Below are 16,761 nucleotides of genomic sequence, written 5' to 3' on the forward strand. Positions count from 1 at the left end.
CTCATGTGTAAGTGAACTATACTAACTAAGCATTTGTCAGTACAACATACTATTCCTAATTCACTTTACTTGATTTTTTTAAGGCAATCGGTTTGCATGCTTTTTTAAAGTAAGTCTAACTAATTAAATTTTACAGTGTAGAGAAAAACACATGTACACACACACAACCTGACTTTGAATCTAACTTGAGTCATTTCAATCCCACTCCTCCTCAACTCCCGATTGTTTCCTGTCATCTGTTCCCTATGCATGCAATAAAAATGGGAAAAAAATGGTAATGCTCTTTCTAGATGAGTGTATGTTTTAATGCATGGGAAAGAATATGCGGTAACCAATTCTAAAACTCCAGGGAAATTTAACAGCTTAACGGTTCTTCTTTCTTTGCTGAGGAGATTTAACTGAGTTCTCAAGTAGGTTTCATTGAAATACCAACTAGTAATGGAAAGATCAAATAAATCTCATTTCATCAGCCAAACAAATCTTTAAACATGATTTCTATTTATAATAACCAAATTCTCCAAGCACGCCCACATACTGTACATATTTTTAATAATCCCTATATTCTCAGATGTTTCTCCTAAATTCCTTTTAAGAGAAATAGACACAAATGGGACCTACTGTAAACAGTAAAAATATAGAGCTATGAAATAAAACATAGATATTACAGCTAAAATAATTTGGTCTTGAAAGAATCTAACAATATGAGTTCATATATCTAATTTTTGATTCCATAATCTTGGCAGAACTAGAGCAGCTGACATTCTGAAACTCTTTCTGAAATCCCTAACCCTAAGTACAAATTTGGACAAGAAGAATTTGACAAAAACGTTTGAGAGATTATGTTTAGATCTCTGACTTCTGATTGGAGACTTTATCTTGCTAAATCTGTGTGCAGTTTGAGATGTTGTTGAGATTTTTTCTGTAACTCTATAGAACACACACAAGATTACCAGAGTATTTATCTCAGAAAAAAAATCTGAGAAGTAGATAATCTTCATTTTGCAGTCAGAATATATTAAGGCCCAATTCACACTGTACCAACAGATGGCGATCAACAGCAACAGACACATTGAGTCAACCAATCAAAATGCTGTGTGAACTCAACTAATCAGATGTTCAGTGCCCAAGTCCCACCAACGAAAGTTCCTGAACTTTGAAAAAGTACTACCTCGCGAGCAGGGACTTTCTGATGGGGAAATTTTTACCCGGAACTTCATTTAGACCCTGGTCCCTGCGGTTGAAACATACAGCCTTATAGTTCCTGAGGTGGAAATGCAGCTAAACTACAAACTGGGGACTGTCGGCATTGGTCAGTGCGGTGTGAATTGGACCGTGATGGCCTTGAAAATCTCATTTGCCACTTTTCTTTCCTACAATAATGACAACTTGGACCAACACAGACAGCATTTCTGTTCTCCTATCTACCTGGATGTTAACAGCTCCCAAGCATAAGTCCCATTTTCACATCAACCACCTAAAAGCCGGTTTCCGATTCCTCTCAGGTACTGATTCTTGAGTAATGATCTGAATCCAGAGCATCAGTAGAGGAGCCCAGGTGTTTCCCACCCAGTTTGTCTCCTAACAGATGCTCCACTCCCTGCAGACACGAAACAATTGTTCAAGAGAATCTGTTTTCCTCCCATCCGTAAAACTCTGCAGCCCTTGGCCTGTTTGATTCATGACTTTTTTGGAGCCTCTGGAGAGTTGTTGTGGTTTAATTTTTTTTTCAAAACTACAGACAATCTTTAGATCACCAACCAGAAAAATGTGAGCACTGACAGACAGGATACAGCGCAGAGTGTACAGTCTCTTGCTGAGCACATACTGTATTGCTACCTTTTTGGAGTGTTTTGCTGAATATTTCTCTCTATACTGCAGTTCTTCAGTTCTATAAAGTGATTCAGAGATGACTCACACCCTTTACACCCACTGACAGCACACAAACACACTTTTACACTTTTTCACAGGAGGGAAGAGTCGCCCTGAGCCAAGCCACACACCCACACACCCGCCCCTTGAAGCTGCAGCCCAGGACGCAGTGCTAAAGCTCTGCGTGTGTGTGTATTATTATTCAAAGGTCTTTAACCTTGCTTTCTTCCTCTCGCTCTCCACCATTTCTGTATTTCTGTCACACACGCACGCACGCAGTCAATCCTCCCCAGCTCCGCCACATGTCCTACGAAATACAATATTCATGTGTTCCCCCAGGACACACCCCGGAGACAAGCCTGGAATCCCCAAAATGCCTTACTTGGAGAGCCTGATAAATGTATGTGTGAGCACATATGCTCTGACGGCCTCCATAAGTGCGTGCTATACGTTTTCCACTCAAGTACACCAACATTAGCCTCATAAACCATCGGAAAAAGTACCAAATCGAACCATTCTGAGCTGAACACCACTAAATGACAGCATGTCATTTCAGCCAAAGGTCCCACAAAGCCGCTAATGCACCTTCCTACATGACAATCAATTATGAGATGTGTAGTGGAGCGAGAGAGCGCGCCGTAACATGGTCTTTCATCTTTCTGTCAAGATATTTCAGCTGAAGCTGCGATTCTTTTTCTGCTCGTTTGTTAAAAAAAAGTTTAAGTGCAGAATGCCGGAAAGGAAAATGAGTTCAGGTTTTTTTGTTCAAAGTGAATGAGTTGAAATTGTTGAAGGGTTTTGAATTATATATAATCGTTAGATCTTTGTGCATGTAGCAGACGGCAGGGGGTGGGGGGGGGGTCTCTTTAATGTCTCAATTGTTTCCTATAGTCAGGCATGATTTACTGCTGCATGCAGCTTCTCAGATTTTCCCATCCACAATATTGCTATATGTCTCTGAAACGTTTCATTTGTTTCTCTTTTCATTTAATAATAATAATAATATATCAACTTTGTGTCCATTTTCTTCCTCTAAATTCCAGGGTACATAAATATATCTCATGTTAATCTTGAGTACCTATAGAGTAGTATTGCGTCATTCATCTCTCTGAAGAGTCTTTAGTTTTATCATATTTATAAAACAGAGACAACCAGAATGGGGAAGCCTGATGTCGTCATACTCAATTCTAGTCAGAATATGAGTCTGATTCTGCTCCATTGGGCTGTGATTATGAGTTGTGTTTCAACCGAATCAGCAAAGACCTCAATTGGATAGACCTACAACCAATCTGCCCCTACGCCATTGGCCGTAATGGGCAGTAAGAGGAAGACAACCAATCAGAGCAACGGAGCGACGCATAACGTTAGTTGTCAACAGAACTCAACTGCACGCACGCTGGAAGAAGTAGAATAGTGTAAAAACGATCTTTGCCGGTGTTGTAAAAAAGAATCGGATCAAAACATGGCAAATACATTAAAGATAATTATTAGCAAATATGACTATATGTCCAGGTGGAAACTGTCAAAACGGCAATCCCTCAGAAAAACACATGCATAATTTTCAATGTCAACAGTAAGAATAAGCCAATTTAAGTGCAAAAAGTGCCCAATATAAGAGATCGGAAGAAGCAATATAAATAACAGGCATTCACACACGGAGTACTTATCAACACAATCATCATTTCTGAGAGAAATAGTGAAGGTGAAAGTATATACGAACAAGTTCTCTGTTTAGGATTAGAACGTATTCAACCCAATTCGGAGGTCTGGCTCTTTGGTGGCGTGAATGCTTACGTTACTGTTTATCATCTGTCCATCATTGTGTAAAGCCCGCCCTGACAATTTCATTGGTCCGAACAGCTCCTGTTCGGGCATAGTTGCTCCACAACGGTAGCCTGTCTCCGCCCTCCTACGGCTACGTATTTCCGCTCAATTTTAATTTCCTTCAGTACTCCGTCTGGGATTGCAGTATATTCTCTGGTTTTCTCCGATCAAATTTTAACCGGTCCAATCAGCGAACAGAGGGAGCGGCTGAGAACGATGACGTTGATGTTGTGCGCTAGTTTGAGATGACATACGTCACGACCAAACGTTAGCGATTGGTTATGGCAGATCCAATAGTTTTAAACTTCAACAGAGTACCCGCCTTCAAGGAAGTAAACGCTTGTCAATGAAGAGTGGCCAGACAAATTAAATGTACGAGAGTCTGGTAGGACCAGGCTACCACAACGGATCAATTCCAGACTCAAATGTTGTGGGCGGGGCTAAATTTGGCTGGTATCCAGAAGTCCCAGAGCAAGTGGGGAAATTAATTAAATATAAGCTGAAATGTTTTACCAGATGAGAATCTTTTTACTCTTTTAATTCCTTTTATAACAGTTTTAATTTTTCTTTTTAATTTTATTTTGTGATTATTTTAATTCCCTTTTCTATGTAAAGCACTTTGAATCACCATAGTGTATGAAATGTGCAATATAAATAAATTTGACATGCTTTGCCTTGCCTTGCCTTGCCTAAAAGAGAGATTGACTGTACCGATTCTTTCTGAAAACAGCCAAACTCATGGAGGCGTGCAGTGGGCGGAGCTAAAGAGTCACAAGCACACACACACCTATGACACACACACACAATACATCAGCGTTACCCTGGATAACTTTCGGTTCACTATATGTTCGTGTTGTTTACATTATATGCACTTATGCGCCAATTGCCAACAAAAGTTACAGTTTCACTCATCACCTGCGGTTTCGACACACTGGCAAAACTATTTTTATTTTATTTTACTAATATATTACAAAAATACAGTTTCAGTTATCCAAATGAATTTTAGAGGAAGGAGTTGATACATTTTTGTTATTATTATCAATAATATATTACAGAAACATACAAGTTTTGTTTTTCCAAAGGAATTTTCAAAGGAATTTGAGGAAAAATCAGAAATAAAAGAGATATTTAAATAAGCATAACAGCCAGCCAATCAGATTTTCACCCTTTATTCATAAAATTCAAAAAAAAATAAATGTATTTCATTTTATTATTAATATTATAATGTTCAAACTAATAGTAATTTTTAAAAAATAATATATTACACAAATATATTTTATTTTCCCAAAAAAAAAAAAAAAAAAAAACACAGAAACAAAGTTGATATTTAAATGAGCACAACAGAGTCTAATGAGCTATAAAAGAGTTATAACTCACTTATCTTTCTCTATCTATCTCTTCTCAGCCGAATTGATTTTGATACCAAAATATCTCAGTAGGTGATTCAGTACTTGAATGGCCCGTCAGCACATTTACAGGCTCCAGTGCACAGCTCCCAGCGTTGCTTGGTTATATTGAACACTCCTCTGAGGCAATGGCTCTATCTGAAGCAGTGCTGCCTCTCAGTAAAACCACAAGCCACAAAAACACAGCAAAACCGCAGGACAACAGTCTAACTGGGAAACCACAGATGCTGGTTCTAGTTTAGCCAAAGTGCTCCACCCCAATCTTTACAGAGATGGAGGCATTGGCATCAGAGACTGGCCTCCAATCAGAGGCTAAGATGTTTACTTCTCTGTTTCCTGGAACGTTTTGGCCCGCATTGCAGATTGCTTTCCACAAATAGACCCTGAAACATACAAAATCGGGCCTGAAAAAAGTATTTCCTAACAATAACTTGAGTAACAGAATTAAATGGTTAAGCTGGACGAATACGTTCAACAACAGCATTATAAAAATACTTTGCTCATAACTTAATGCTAGGTCAATTTTATGTTACATAACATTTCTAATAGTTCTCAAAACAACAAAAAAGAGATTTGTGCCTCTGTTGCTTTAAACAAAGCATACAGTATAAATGGAAAGTGATGCATAGCCGCAGGAGATGATTATACATACAGTAGCACTTATGGGAAAAAGCAAGGAAAAGAGAAAAAGAAAGTCAGAGATGGAGATAGAGAGATGGAGAGAACAGGCTTGCTCCCTATCAGAGTTTGCAAGGCCGCGGTGATGTGACAGAACTTGATTAGATCTACGCCCTACGGTCAGAAAGCTAATCAAGAGGAAGGAGAAGTCATACACACCCACAGACACCCCGAAGCTGTGTTTCCAGCTGTTGCATTCCGAACACTGGAAAAAAAATGGAGGCGTTCGATCTCTAAAAAGTGATGACAACAGGTGGATTCATTATTTCAAGGAAATGTCTTGAGTGAACTTAAAAGGTTACGCTTCCCTAATTTAAAATCTGTCAAGTATCTGTAAGAAGTTGTTCAATGCAAATTGCAATATTATGTGCTTGATAAATGCTCGAAGAGTGGAACATCACAAGTATTTGATACACTGACAATTTTGCAGGTTTTCCTACTTGCAAAGCATGTAGAGGTCTGTAATTTTATCATAGGTACACTTCAACTGTGAGTGACGGAATCTAAAACAAAAATCCAGAAAATCACATTGTATGATTTTTAAATATTTAATTTGCATTGTATTGCATGGCATAAGTATTTGATCACCTACCAACCAGTAAGAAATCTGAATTCAGACCTTTTTGTTTTTCTTTAAGAAGCGCTCCTGTTCTCCACTCATTACCTGTATTAACTGCACCTGTTTGAGCTCGTTACCTGTATAAAAGACACCTGTCCACACACTCAATCAAACAGACTCCAACCTCACCACAATGGCCAAAACCAGAGAGCTGTGTAAGGACATCAGGGATAAAATTGTAGACCTGCACAAGGCTGGGATGGGCTACAGGACAATAGGCAAGCAGCTTGGTGAGAAGGCAACAACTGTTGTCGCAATTATTAGAAAATGGAAGAAGTTCAAGATGAGGGTCAATCTCCCTCGGTCTGGGGCACCATGTAAGATCTCACCTCGTGGGGCATCAATGATCATTAGGAAGGTGAGAGATCAGCCCAGAACTACACGGCAGGACCTGGTCAATGACCTGAAGAGAGCTGGGACCACAGTCTCAACCATTAGTAACACACCAGGCCGTCATGGATTAAAATCCTGCAGCGCACTCAAGGTTCCCCCTGCTCAAGCCAGCACATGTCCAGGCCCGTCTGAAATTTGCCAATGACCATATGGATGATCCAGAGGAGGAATGGGAGAAGGTCATGTGGTCTGATGAGACAAAAATAGAGCTTTTTGGTCCAAACTCCACTCGCCGTGTTTGGAGGAAGAAGAAGGATGAGTACAACCCCAAGAACACCATCCCAACCGTGAAGCATGGAGGTGGAAACATCATTCTTTGGGGATGCTTTTCTGCAAAGGGCACAGGACGAATGCGCTGTATTGAGGGGAGGATGGATGGGGCCATGTATCGCGAGATCTTGGCCAACAACCTCCTTCCCTCAGTAAGAGCATTGAAGATGGGTCGTGACAGCATGACAACGACCCGAAACACACAGCCAGGGAAACTAAGGAGTGGCTCCGTAAGAAGCATCTCACCTAGCCAGTCTCCAGACTTGAACCCAATAGAAAATCTTTGGAGGGAGCTGAAAGCCCGTATTGCCCAGCGACAGCCTGGAAACCTGAAGGATCCGGAGAAGGTCTGTATGGAGGAGTGGGCCAAAATCCCTGCTGCAGTGTGTGCAAACCTGGTCAAGAACTACAGGAAACGTTTGATCTCTGTAATTGCAAACAAAGGTTTCTGTACCAAATATTAAGTTCTGCTTTTCTGATGTATCAAATACTTATGTCATGCAATAAAATGCAAATTACTTAAAAATCATACAATGTGATTTTCTGGATTTTTGAAAAATCACCGTCACTCACAGTTGAAGAGTACCAAAAATTACAGACTTCTATGTGCTTTGTAAGTGGGCAAACCTGCAAACTCGGCAGTGTATCAAATACTTGTTCTCCCCATTGTATATTTCAAGGCCAGGTACAATATGTCTTCTAATGAAACACTACTTCAAAACATTGATCAGAGATCAAAACATTGCAATCTTATGTCTTTTTGTTATTGAAGCAGTTTTGGTCATACTGTGCAGCTCTTGGAAATAATCATACACACTACACAGAAGCAAACACTTATCATTTCTTGTTTTTGCAGCATATGTTGATAGTAACCTTTTAAACAAGCACTAAGGCTATGCAATTTCAGAACAGAGCAAATCGTTCTGTTAAATCTTGTAAGTCTCCAGGGTAAAGGCCGATGTACCATTCAATTTCCTTATATCCTATTGTTTGTCCCATCTTTCCTAAACACTGTTTATTAAAATGGCCAGCATGGCTCAGATACACCACAAGACGTAGGAACCCTCCATTTCAGAGTTTGCTCCTTAGCTCTACCTCTCACATGCTTGCATCTTCATCTCCATCTTCACGATCCTTCTCCGTCACTGTTCTTTCAGCTGCACACCTCTCATTAAATGCATATTCATCACAGTCTGATCTCAGTGACCCCAGACAGCTTCCACATCTCAGGCTAATCAAATACAACGGCAGTCTCTTCTTGGCAAGTTTCCAACCAAAAGCCATACAGTCCAAGCCGTATATAAAAGAATATTGTCACAATTTACTCAACCTCATGTTGTTCCAAACATGTATGCATTTTTTCTTCTGTACAACAAATTCTTTGTAAAAGCCAGTGGGGTCCAATGTTGTTTTGGACCCCTTTGATTTTCACTGTATGGACAAAAATGTTAAAAATATTCTACAAAATACAGAATTTTTTGTTCCACACAAAATTCCAGCCGAATGACATAAGGATGACAGTATATTCATTTTGGGGTGAACTATCTCTAAAAGTCATTTACAGAAAATCTGAATTGGGAAAGAAAAAGAAAGATTGTTACATTGCTACAAATTAGTATGTACTAACCACCGTTAACCAAACACAGAATTCTACTATAAGAAAAAAAAATGTCTGTGTTTTCAGGTGCTACATTGTTAACTACAAAATACAATTTTAGTTTTTATACTTTCTTATACTTACTTATACATTTCACATTTGATTCAATGTGTTACTTTCCATTTCTTCGTAATTGTTTGAGAAATTTACAAGCAATTTCAAAGTGAAAATTGTTTCTGGGTGAATGATGGATAAGGATTTAAAATTTGGGGAAAAAAATCAGATTTTAGGACTTTCTATATAGGCCTACTTATTAGAGTGTTATGTATGTAAGGCAATGACAATGAACCACTTTTTCCCCATGAAAATGTCATTCCTGGATAACGTTAATCAATTTAGAAATTATATTTCTACCATTGGAGCTCAACAAACAACTAGTGTTAGGAAAGCTACATTTTAATCACAATAAATATAATCAATTTGACATGGGCTCATTTTTGGCTGATGATAACTCAAAATTCAGAACCAAACTGAAGAAAAATATTTTTCCACTAAAGTAAATAAGACTTGTTTTATCCTTAACTCAACAAAAAACTGAATTGTGTAATCTAACACACGAATATGGGTTAAAAGAATTGCTCAAAATAAATTACGTAAATAAAATTAAAATAAATTGTAAACGACTAATATTTTCAAAGTCGACTAGCAGCAGCACTATCGTTTAATCGACTAGTCGGCTAGTCTCGCACATCCCTAATATCCCTAATACAAATATTAATTAAAAACTAGATTGTTATGCAATATCAGGCACAAACTTAACCACCTGTGGAAAACTACAATTTAGCTATCATCACTTTAAGGTAATCTTTTAGATCAAATAGATTATAAATGTTTTATTAGAGTTATCCAAAAGGACACATGACCAAAAAGATCCAAATATCAATATTTTAAGAGACGCTTACTGGCCTTTTCACATATTTTGGGGCTCCTTCAGGTTCTTATTTTTGATACAATATTATGGTCACATGACATACCAAAATGCATTATGGTCCAAAATGGCCACTGATGTCTGTTATCCAGGAATGACATTAATCACAATTTGGAGACAAAAGTCTTTTTTTCATAAAAATGTAAACAAGTTTAGTATTATTATTAAATTTGTAGGTATCACTGAAACCATCAATACAATTATGCCCAAGTAGATTTTAAATACTTTTATTCATATGTTTTACGTTTTTGTCGTATTTTGTATTCAGATTTTAAGCCGGGACAGTTATACCCGGAATTACATTTTGGGAATTTTGAGCTCAATAGTTCCTTAAAGATTAATTATTTAGAATGAATACTCAAATGAGTAATTAAAAGGGGGAAGTCGAGTCATTTAATGTAATTGTACAGGGCTTGATGCTTAATTTTTTCTTTTTAATTCTTTTTACTTTTACACTGTAACAGATTTTGCCATACTAGTGTTATTTTAGTATCACTGAGATACTATATAGTTTTTGTTAATATTTTGAATCCAATTTAATTCTGCTTTAATTGTAATTTTACTGAAAAGTTTTAGTAATTCTGTTGTTCTTGTTTTTTTTTGTTTTTTTTTTATATCTGTATAGTTTTTATTAATTTTTATTTTAGTTTTAGTTTGGTACACAAGGGTAATGAAATTAAATAACAGGTTAATGAAACTAAATGAAAATAAGAAAAGTTTAAGTTTTTATATTTTATGTCAGTTAACATTTATTTATTTTAGGTAAAGAGTTTTTTATGGTTTTAGTTTTTATTAACTATAATAACACTGACACTAGTAAAATCTATATTTTTAATCATATGCATCAAATAAATGTTCTTAGTCTTTCCTTCCTGTGACAGGGCATCCGAAAATACACCGGGACTCTTATTTTGAAATGTCTATGCTTTATTATTGCAGCAAATTCAGATGAGGGAGATAAAAATATGCATTCTTGCAACAATATATACACCATAAAGTAAACATTGTCATAATTTATCAGCATTAGTCCATAAGCAATTGCTTGGCATAAATGTGTGTTATTCATTGATTGCGAACTGATCTCAAGCTGTCTGAAGCGCTGTTTCATGAGCCCGTAGAACGCACAACAGTGCCACATTCAGGCTTTGAAACGCGAATCGCTCACATTTATTTAATGAGATCATAGCCTTTTGAAGATTAATAATCACATGAGCCAGTACGATTCATGTTGTTCCATCCCCAAAATATAAGATGCCTTAAATGTGCAGTGTGTAGATTTTAGCGGCATCTAGTGGTGAGGTTGTGAGTTGCAATCACCCGCCGCTCACCCCTCCCTGACACAGGACAAAAATGCCGTCGTCGGAGAGAGCAGAAAGTGACTAGCGCTCTGTAGAGCAGTTTGTCCGTTTAGGGCTACTGTAGAAACATGACGGCGCAAAATGCAGATTTCACTGTAAGGATACCCGCGGTGTATGTAGATAGAAATGGCTCATTCTATGGTAATAAAAACATATCGGTACAGAAAGGTCTTTATAAATACACCCCTTAAAACATAGTTATGTATATTATATTGCATTTCTGTCAATAGATCCTCATACAGTAAATACTACACAATGCACCTTTAAGGTAGACATTTGAAGACTTATGATTTTACATTTAAGAAAACTAATCCGCAGGGATTTTTTATTCGCACGCATTCTCCAATATACATTTTACAGTTCGCACACATCTATTTTTAGCCGCAAATGTGAGTGAAATGGTCGCACTGTTGAGCCCTGATGTTTTTTTTAAATATATTATGAATATGCTTTGGACACCAGAATTGACACGTCACGTCATTGACCCTTACACCAATTGTTTATTTCAGTGTAGAGATCACTGCATCTGAGGTGAATGCTCCTATGTCCACATGATGAACACTGAATGAATGAAATGTCAAAAGGACAAAGCTGTTTGAGATGTCTTACCCTTTTTCCAAATGCTTTTCTGCTTCTTTAGTAAATGAGTTTGTGCCACTCCGGGCAGCCTTCAGAGCACCGATACACTAGCAAGACTTTAATAATGGCATTTAGAGAGAGCTATAGAGGGGGTGTGCTGAGTGCGGAGTGTAATGTGTAGGCCTGGGGGTTGGGGGGGGGGTGCGCAGCATGTACAGGCATCGATCAAAACACTCACTGACTCTCTGAGTCACAAACTGAAAAATACATGTCACAGATGCAGTTTGACCTAGCTGGTGTACATATGTAGGCCTACCCCTCAAACACACACACATTTCAGTTTAGCCTGAACCAGACCGATTCAGCTACATCCTGTCTCCCGGTAAGCTGTATTAGCTGTCCTATTAAATTAATCTGCTCTTCACAAGGAGGTAAAATTTCACAGCTCTATCTTTTCCAGGTTATGTGCTTGTAATTGGGACAGTAAGGGTCAGGAGCCGTTAATGTGTCTAGGTACACTGTTAGACATTTCTGTAATTTGTACAGTTATTTACTATATATCACCCAGTATAATACTGTAAATTCTCTTTACAGTAAATAACTGTAATTCCCGTTGCATCATGGGAATTTTCTGTGACGTTAGACACAAAATACAGTGATTTCCTGTATTTAAAAAAAATAAAGTATAATACTGTATTTACCACAACGGCCTCTTTGGCACAATTGGGATCGACAGGATTTGTTTTAGATTTATATTAGGAACCATCAGTGCAGCGTTGAAAGTTTCACCCGAGAGAAGAGAGCTCACGGTTCCAGAGAACATATGAGCTGTGTACAGCACCTGCGAAGATTTTTTCATCCCCTTGAGAACGGCAAACAAGCAAGGTAAGTGTGATTTGAACTAGCCGCGGTTGTCTGCACCCCAATTTTAGCTTGTCAGCATTGGTGATAAAACTGAGGTAACTTAAACCTAATGTTTAATTTTTAAAAAATGAGTTTATTGAATTAGATTAGGAACCAGTGCAGCGTCGTAAGTTTTGCCCGAGGAGAGAGCTCACGGGCACGGCACGGACAACATACTTTAGATAACGTTAGGTTATCATTTGCTTAAGCTTTGGTGCTAAAAACTGAGGTAAACCTAATGTTATATTTAAAAAAAGGAGTTTATTGAATTAGATTAGGAACCAGTGCAGCGTCGTAAGTTTTGCCCGAGCCGAGGAGAGAGCTCACGGCACGGACAAATACTGATAACGTTAGGTTATCATTTGCTTCAGCTTTGGTGCTAAAAACTGAGGTAACGTTAACGTTTTATTTTTAAAAGACTTAGTGAGTTTATTGAATAAACCTTACCAATAAAATGAAGATTTTGTTTATTGAGCATATTAAGCTTACATTAGGACGAAGTTAGTTAGTAAATTAACATTGGCCGCTAACTTAGTTGCGAAAATAACGTCGTTAATAAGCAAAGATTACATTAACATTAAATAGTTTGTGAAATCATGTTGAGGTGATTCAGGAATATGACTTTTTTTGGAGCATGTAGTTTGTGCTGCTACTATTATGTACTGACAGTTTTCTTTGATACTTTATATCAATTTTGTTAAGCTAAATAACAGAAACACCTCTCTGTAATATGCAGTCAGGTTCAGCATCACTACAAAGTACATTCTTCAAAATATTCATAGCATTGAATCACCAACTAAAACAAAAACTGAACATTTCATTTCACATCTTCATGAAGCCATTGCAGGACTGGATTAGACTAGACAGCATACGTTTAGCTAGGTGTACCTCAAAGTGTTAACTGTGCATAATATACTATTTTACCATTATGATGAATTGTAATGGGATTATTATTTTAATAATGATTAAATTCCAACAGTGTAAAAAGTTTGTGTATACTAAAATTGTATGACTAACTTTATATAATTCTTATCTAGAGGGACTTCTTCTTGCCATAATGGAGCAGAATCCTGGTTCCTGTTTGAAATCATCAAATGTGCAAGATGGCACAGATCGGTACAGACATGAAACTTGTGTATACTTTCAGAATTCATTTGCTTTTTATGTTTATATTTTATTCATGTAAATGTGTATTTTGCACCAAAGTTACAGTATTCTTCAACTATTTTCTGCAGAGTTTTTAAAATTGTAGCTCAAACAATAGAGTGTGGCGCTAGTAACGCCAAGGTCATGGGTTCAATTCCCAGGGAAAGCAAGAACTGACAAAATGTAAAATGTGTATCTTGAATGCAATGCAAGACGCTTTGGATAAAAGCGTCTGTCAAATGCATAAATGTAAATAAAATGTAAAATAAGTGACATAGAATGCACTCTGATTGCTTTTATACATGATTTTCTGAAAATAAGATTTGATTCTAGGATGTTTTAAAGTGAACTTTTTCCACACATGTACATGTTTAAGTTAAAGCACTTGCAATGTTTTAAATAAAGAATTTTATATTTAATAATAATTGTGTCTGTTTGGATTAAATGTTAGAACTTCTGTAGGATAAATTAATGTAAGAATTAATGTAATTCAGTAAGAATTAATGATTGAATAGGATTAGGATTAATGCACTGTTAACCAAGGTTTACAGTAATGTTACTGTGTTATATAATTACAGTAACATGTAGTTACTGTAAACTGAAATGCAGTTATTGTACTGTAAATCTCAAATACAGTAACTTACTGGCAACAGTGTTGCCAGTAAGTTACTGTAAAATCTCTTCTAAATGTCTAACAGTGTAGATTGTACACATCTGAAAGGAGGAATGATGAGGCAAATTGATAGAGGGCATACCAATAAATGTGATTACAATAACTGACAGCGCTAAACCTGGCACACACACCAATTTGAATCCAAAATGTGGGCAAATATCCCTCCTGATAAGGCCTTCTTCTCTGATGGTTAGTCTCTCAGCTGTTCCTCACAGATGCTCACACAAATGACAAGGCGCAAACGCTAAATAATTTTAGTACACATGCAAAAGTCCATAACTTAATGAAAGAATTTAGTTCCAGTCAAAGCTTTGACTACATCAGGATTAGGGAGATCTATGACTAAACTGATATCTGTCAATAATCAATGTAGGCTTCCCGTGAACCAATACAAAAATATATTAAAAATGGCACATTGCTGCTTTCATAACCATATTTTTGCACATACATGCCAGAGGTGCTATTCTTATATTCTCGGATATTTCTTTCTTCATCATATTAGCTCTAAGGCATATAAAGAACAATTTTGACTGATATCATAACGAGCCTTATATCACAGATCTGTGAATCATTGTCCCACTGGGACGCACTCGAATCCTGTCATACAACCTCGATAACTCACTGCTCGATTTGTTATTCTGATGACGAATCTGGACACGCCACCCACGCCCACGAGAGCAGAGAAGGTGCGTAATTGCCCCCTCCGCCTCCGCGCGTCCAAGATTCAGCTTCCCTTCTTCAACTATACACGAGGATGCTCACATTACATGTATTATCCCCATAAAAAATAAAAAAACATAAAATGTAATCCGTACCTAATGGAAATGGTGATTTATGACGCCCCGTGACAAGCAATCCAATTTTGGCAGTCTTTTTTTATTCGGAGTTCAAGCTCCTTTACGTGAAATAAAGTTAAATTCTAACAGGTTCTTTGTGATTATAGATACATGTCTGATATCTTTAGTTGACCGAATAATGTGAGTTAGCATAGGCCTACTATTAATCATTGGCTTTAAGAGCGTTCGACGTTTTAAAGGGATTCCTGTCAGTATTTTTCTGTCGACGTTTAACAGCACTAACTATCTTAAAGACCTTTTAAACAGAATTTTAAAGTTAGTGTGATATTTGTGATGTGTAAATATATAATAAATAGTTAATTATTACATGAATCGTGTTGTTTGTCGTGTTGTGTGTCTATATAGATCAGTGGTCGTACCATCCCATACCGATACTGAAAGCGCTCGAGCTGCGAACTGTTGCTATGGTTACCTCCTCAGGCAAACGGGACTTCTGTTCGCTAGCGGCTATTTAGTGCTGACTTGTATATAACTTTTGTAGTGAACTAATTGATACACAAACATTGTTACAACAAGTACAAAAAAGAGATACTTTTAAACTTTTTGGTTGTTTGTTTGACTCCGAGCCGTTAAACTGAGGGTCAGACTCGACAACAGTCCACCATAATTCATGCCATGATTAACATCAGACACCTGTACGCTTCACTAGTTGAAAAAAACAACATTAAGAATACCCTATAACATAAACGATCTGATAAATCAATACAATTGTAAGAGTCGGCCTACCCAGCGCCATTAGATGTGTAAATAATGGGCTTTGCCGGTTTAGGGAACAAAACGCATCACGTACCTTTCATCCAGTCTACAACTTGACTGGGGCTCCATTTACTAACAGGTTCCATGACGAGAGCCATCGCGAAACTTTCTGTGGCTGCCCCCCTCAACACGGCTGAAGATGTGGTTTAACGAAGCTCTGGGGAGCTCAGATCGGTTGTCTCACGTTAAGCGCCTAGATTTGGCCGCCGGTTACGCGATTTCATCCCATCCAGAATTGCGCATCCAGGAGCGTCACACCGAACGACATCAAGCACATTCCTAACCATTTACTCCAGCAAACTCAGGCGTTTCTTATTAGTAACACCCATATCTAAGAGCCCAAACCTGGTCCCCGTTTCAGTTCAGATCCTGGCATAATGTGCCATGCTCAGCCGGGTCCCCAACAGTCGCGTCTTCATGCCATGCACCAAATGCAGTCTCTCCTCTTTCTCCCTTCGTTTTCTTCTCCTCTTTAGGGGTCTGTTCCTTTCAGATGTGGACTAGCGGGTATATAGAGTAAGACAGAGAGAAACGAGCGGTGTACCCACGGGGACTCAAGTGAACGTCGCTTTCAAAAGCAGCGGCGAGCGTTGATTCAATTGGGCGCGCGCTCCTCCTGTGGGTGGTGCGGCAAAGTGAATTTGACTCGCGCGCTCGGTTTATTTCCCACGAGGATAAAAGGCTTTCGGCCGTATTCATTTTAATGAGGGCACGCTGGTTCGCCCTGCTTCAGAAAACTCTGTAAAAGCAGTACACGCAAAGTATTTGTCTGGAATATGTAATGTTCATACAGAGGCGCTATATTTGCATGAGACTTGGCCACTTGGGACTATATGTAGTTAATG

At 37.9% G+C, this 16,761-nt stretch overlaps 1 protein-coding gene across 1 annotated transcript in view; it reads right to left on the reverse strand.

Annotated features, from left to right (window-relative positions):
- cnksr2a (connector enhancer of kinase suppressor of Ras 2a) overlaps window positions 1–16,476 on the reverse strand; it is a 111,794-nt gene extending 95,318 nt beyond the window's left edge. Inside the window, exon 1 of the mRNA XM_079806498.1 lies at window positions 15,951–16,476. Within this exon, the coding sequence (XP_079662624.1) occupies window positions 15,951–16,014 (64 nt within the window). The 5' untranslated portion in view covers window positions 16,015–16,476. The remainder of the gene's footprint in view (window positions 1–15,950) is intronic.
- Between the last annotated feature and the right edge of the window lie 285 nt (window positions 16,477–16,761).

This window comes from Gobio gobio, assembly GCF_949357685.1.
Source record: "Gobio gobio genome assembly, chromosome: 23".
Taxonomy (NCBI): Eukaryota; Metazoa; Chordata; class Actinopteri; order Cypriniformes; family Gobionidae; genus Gobio; species Gobio gobio.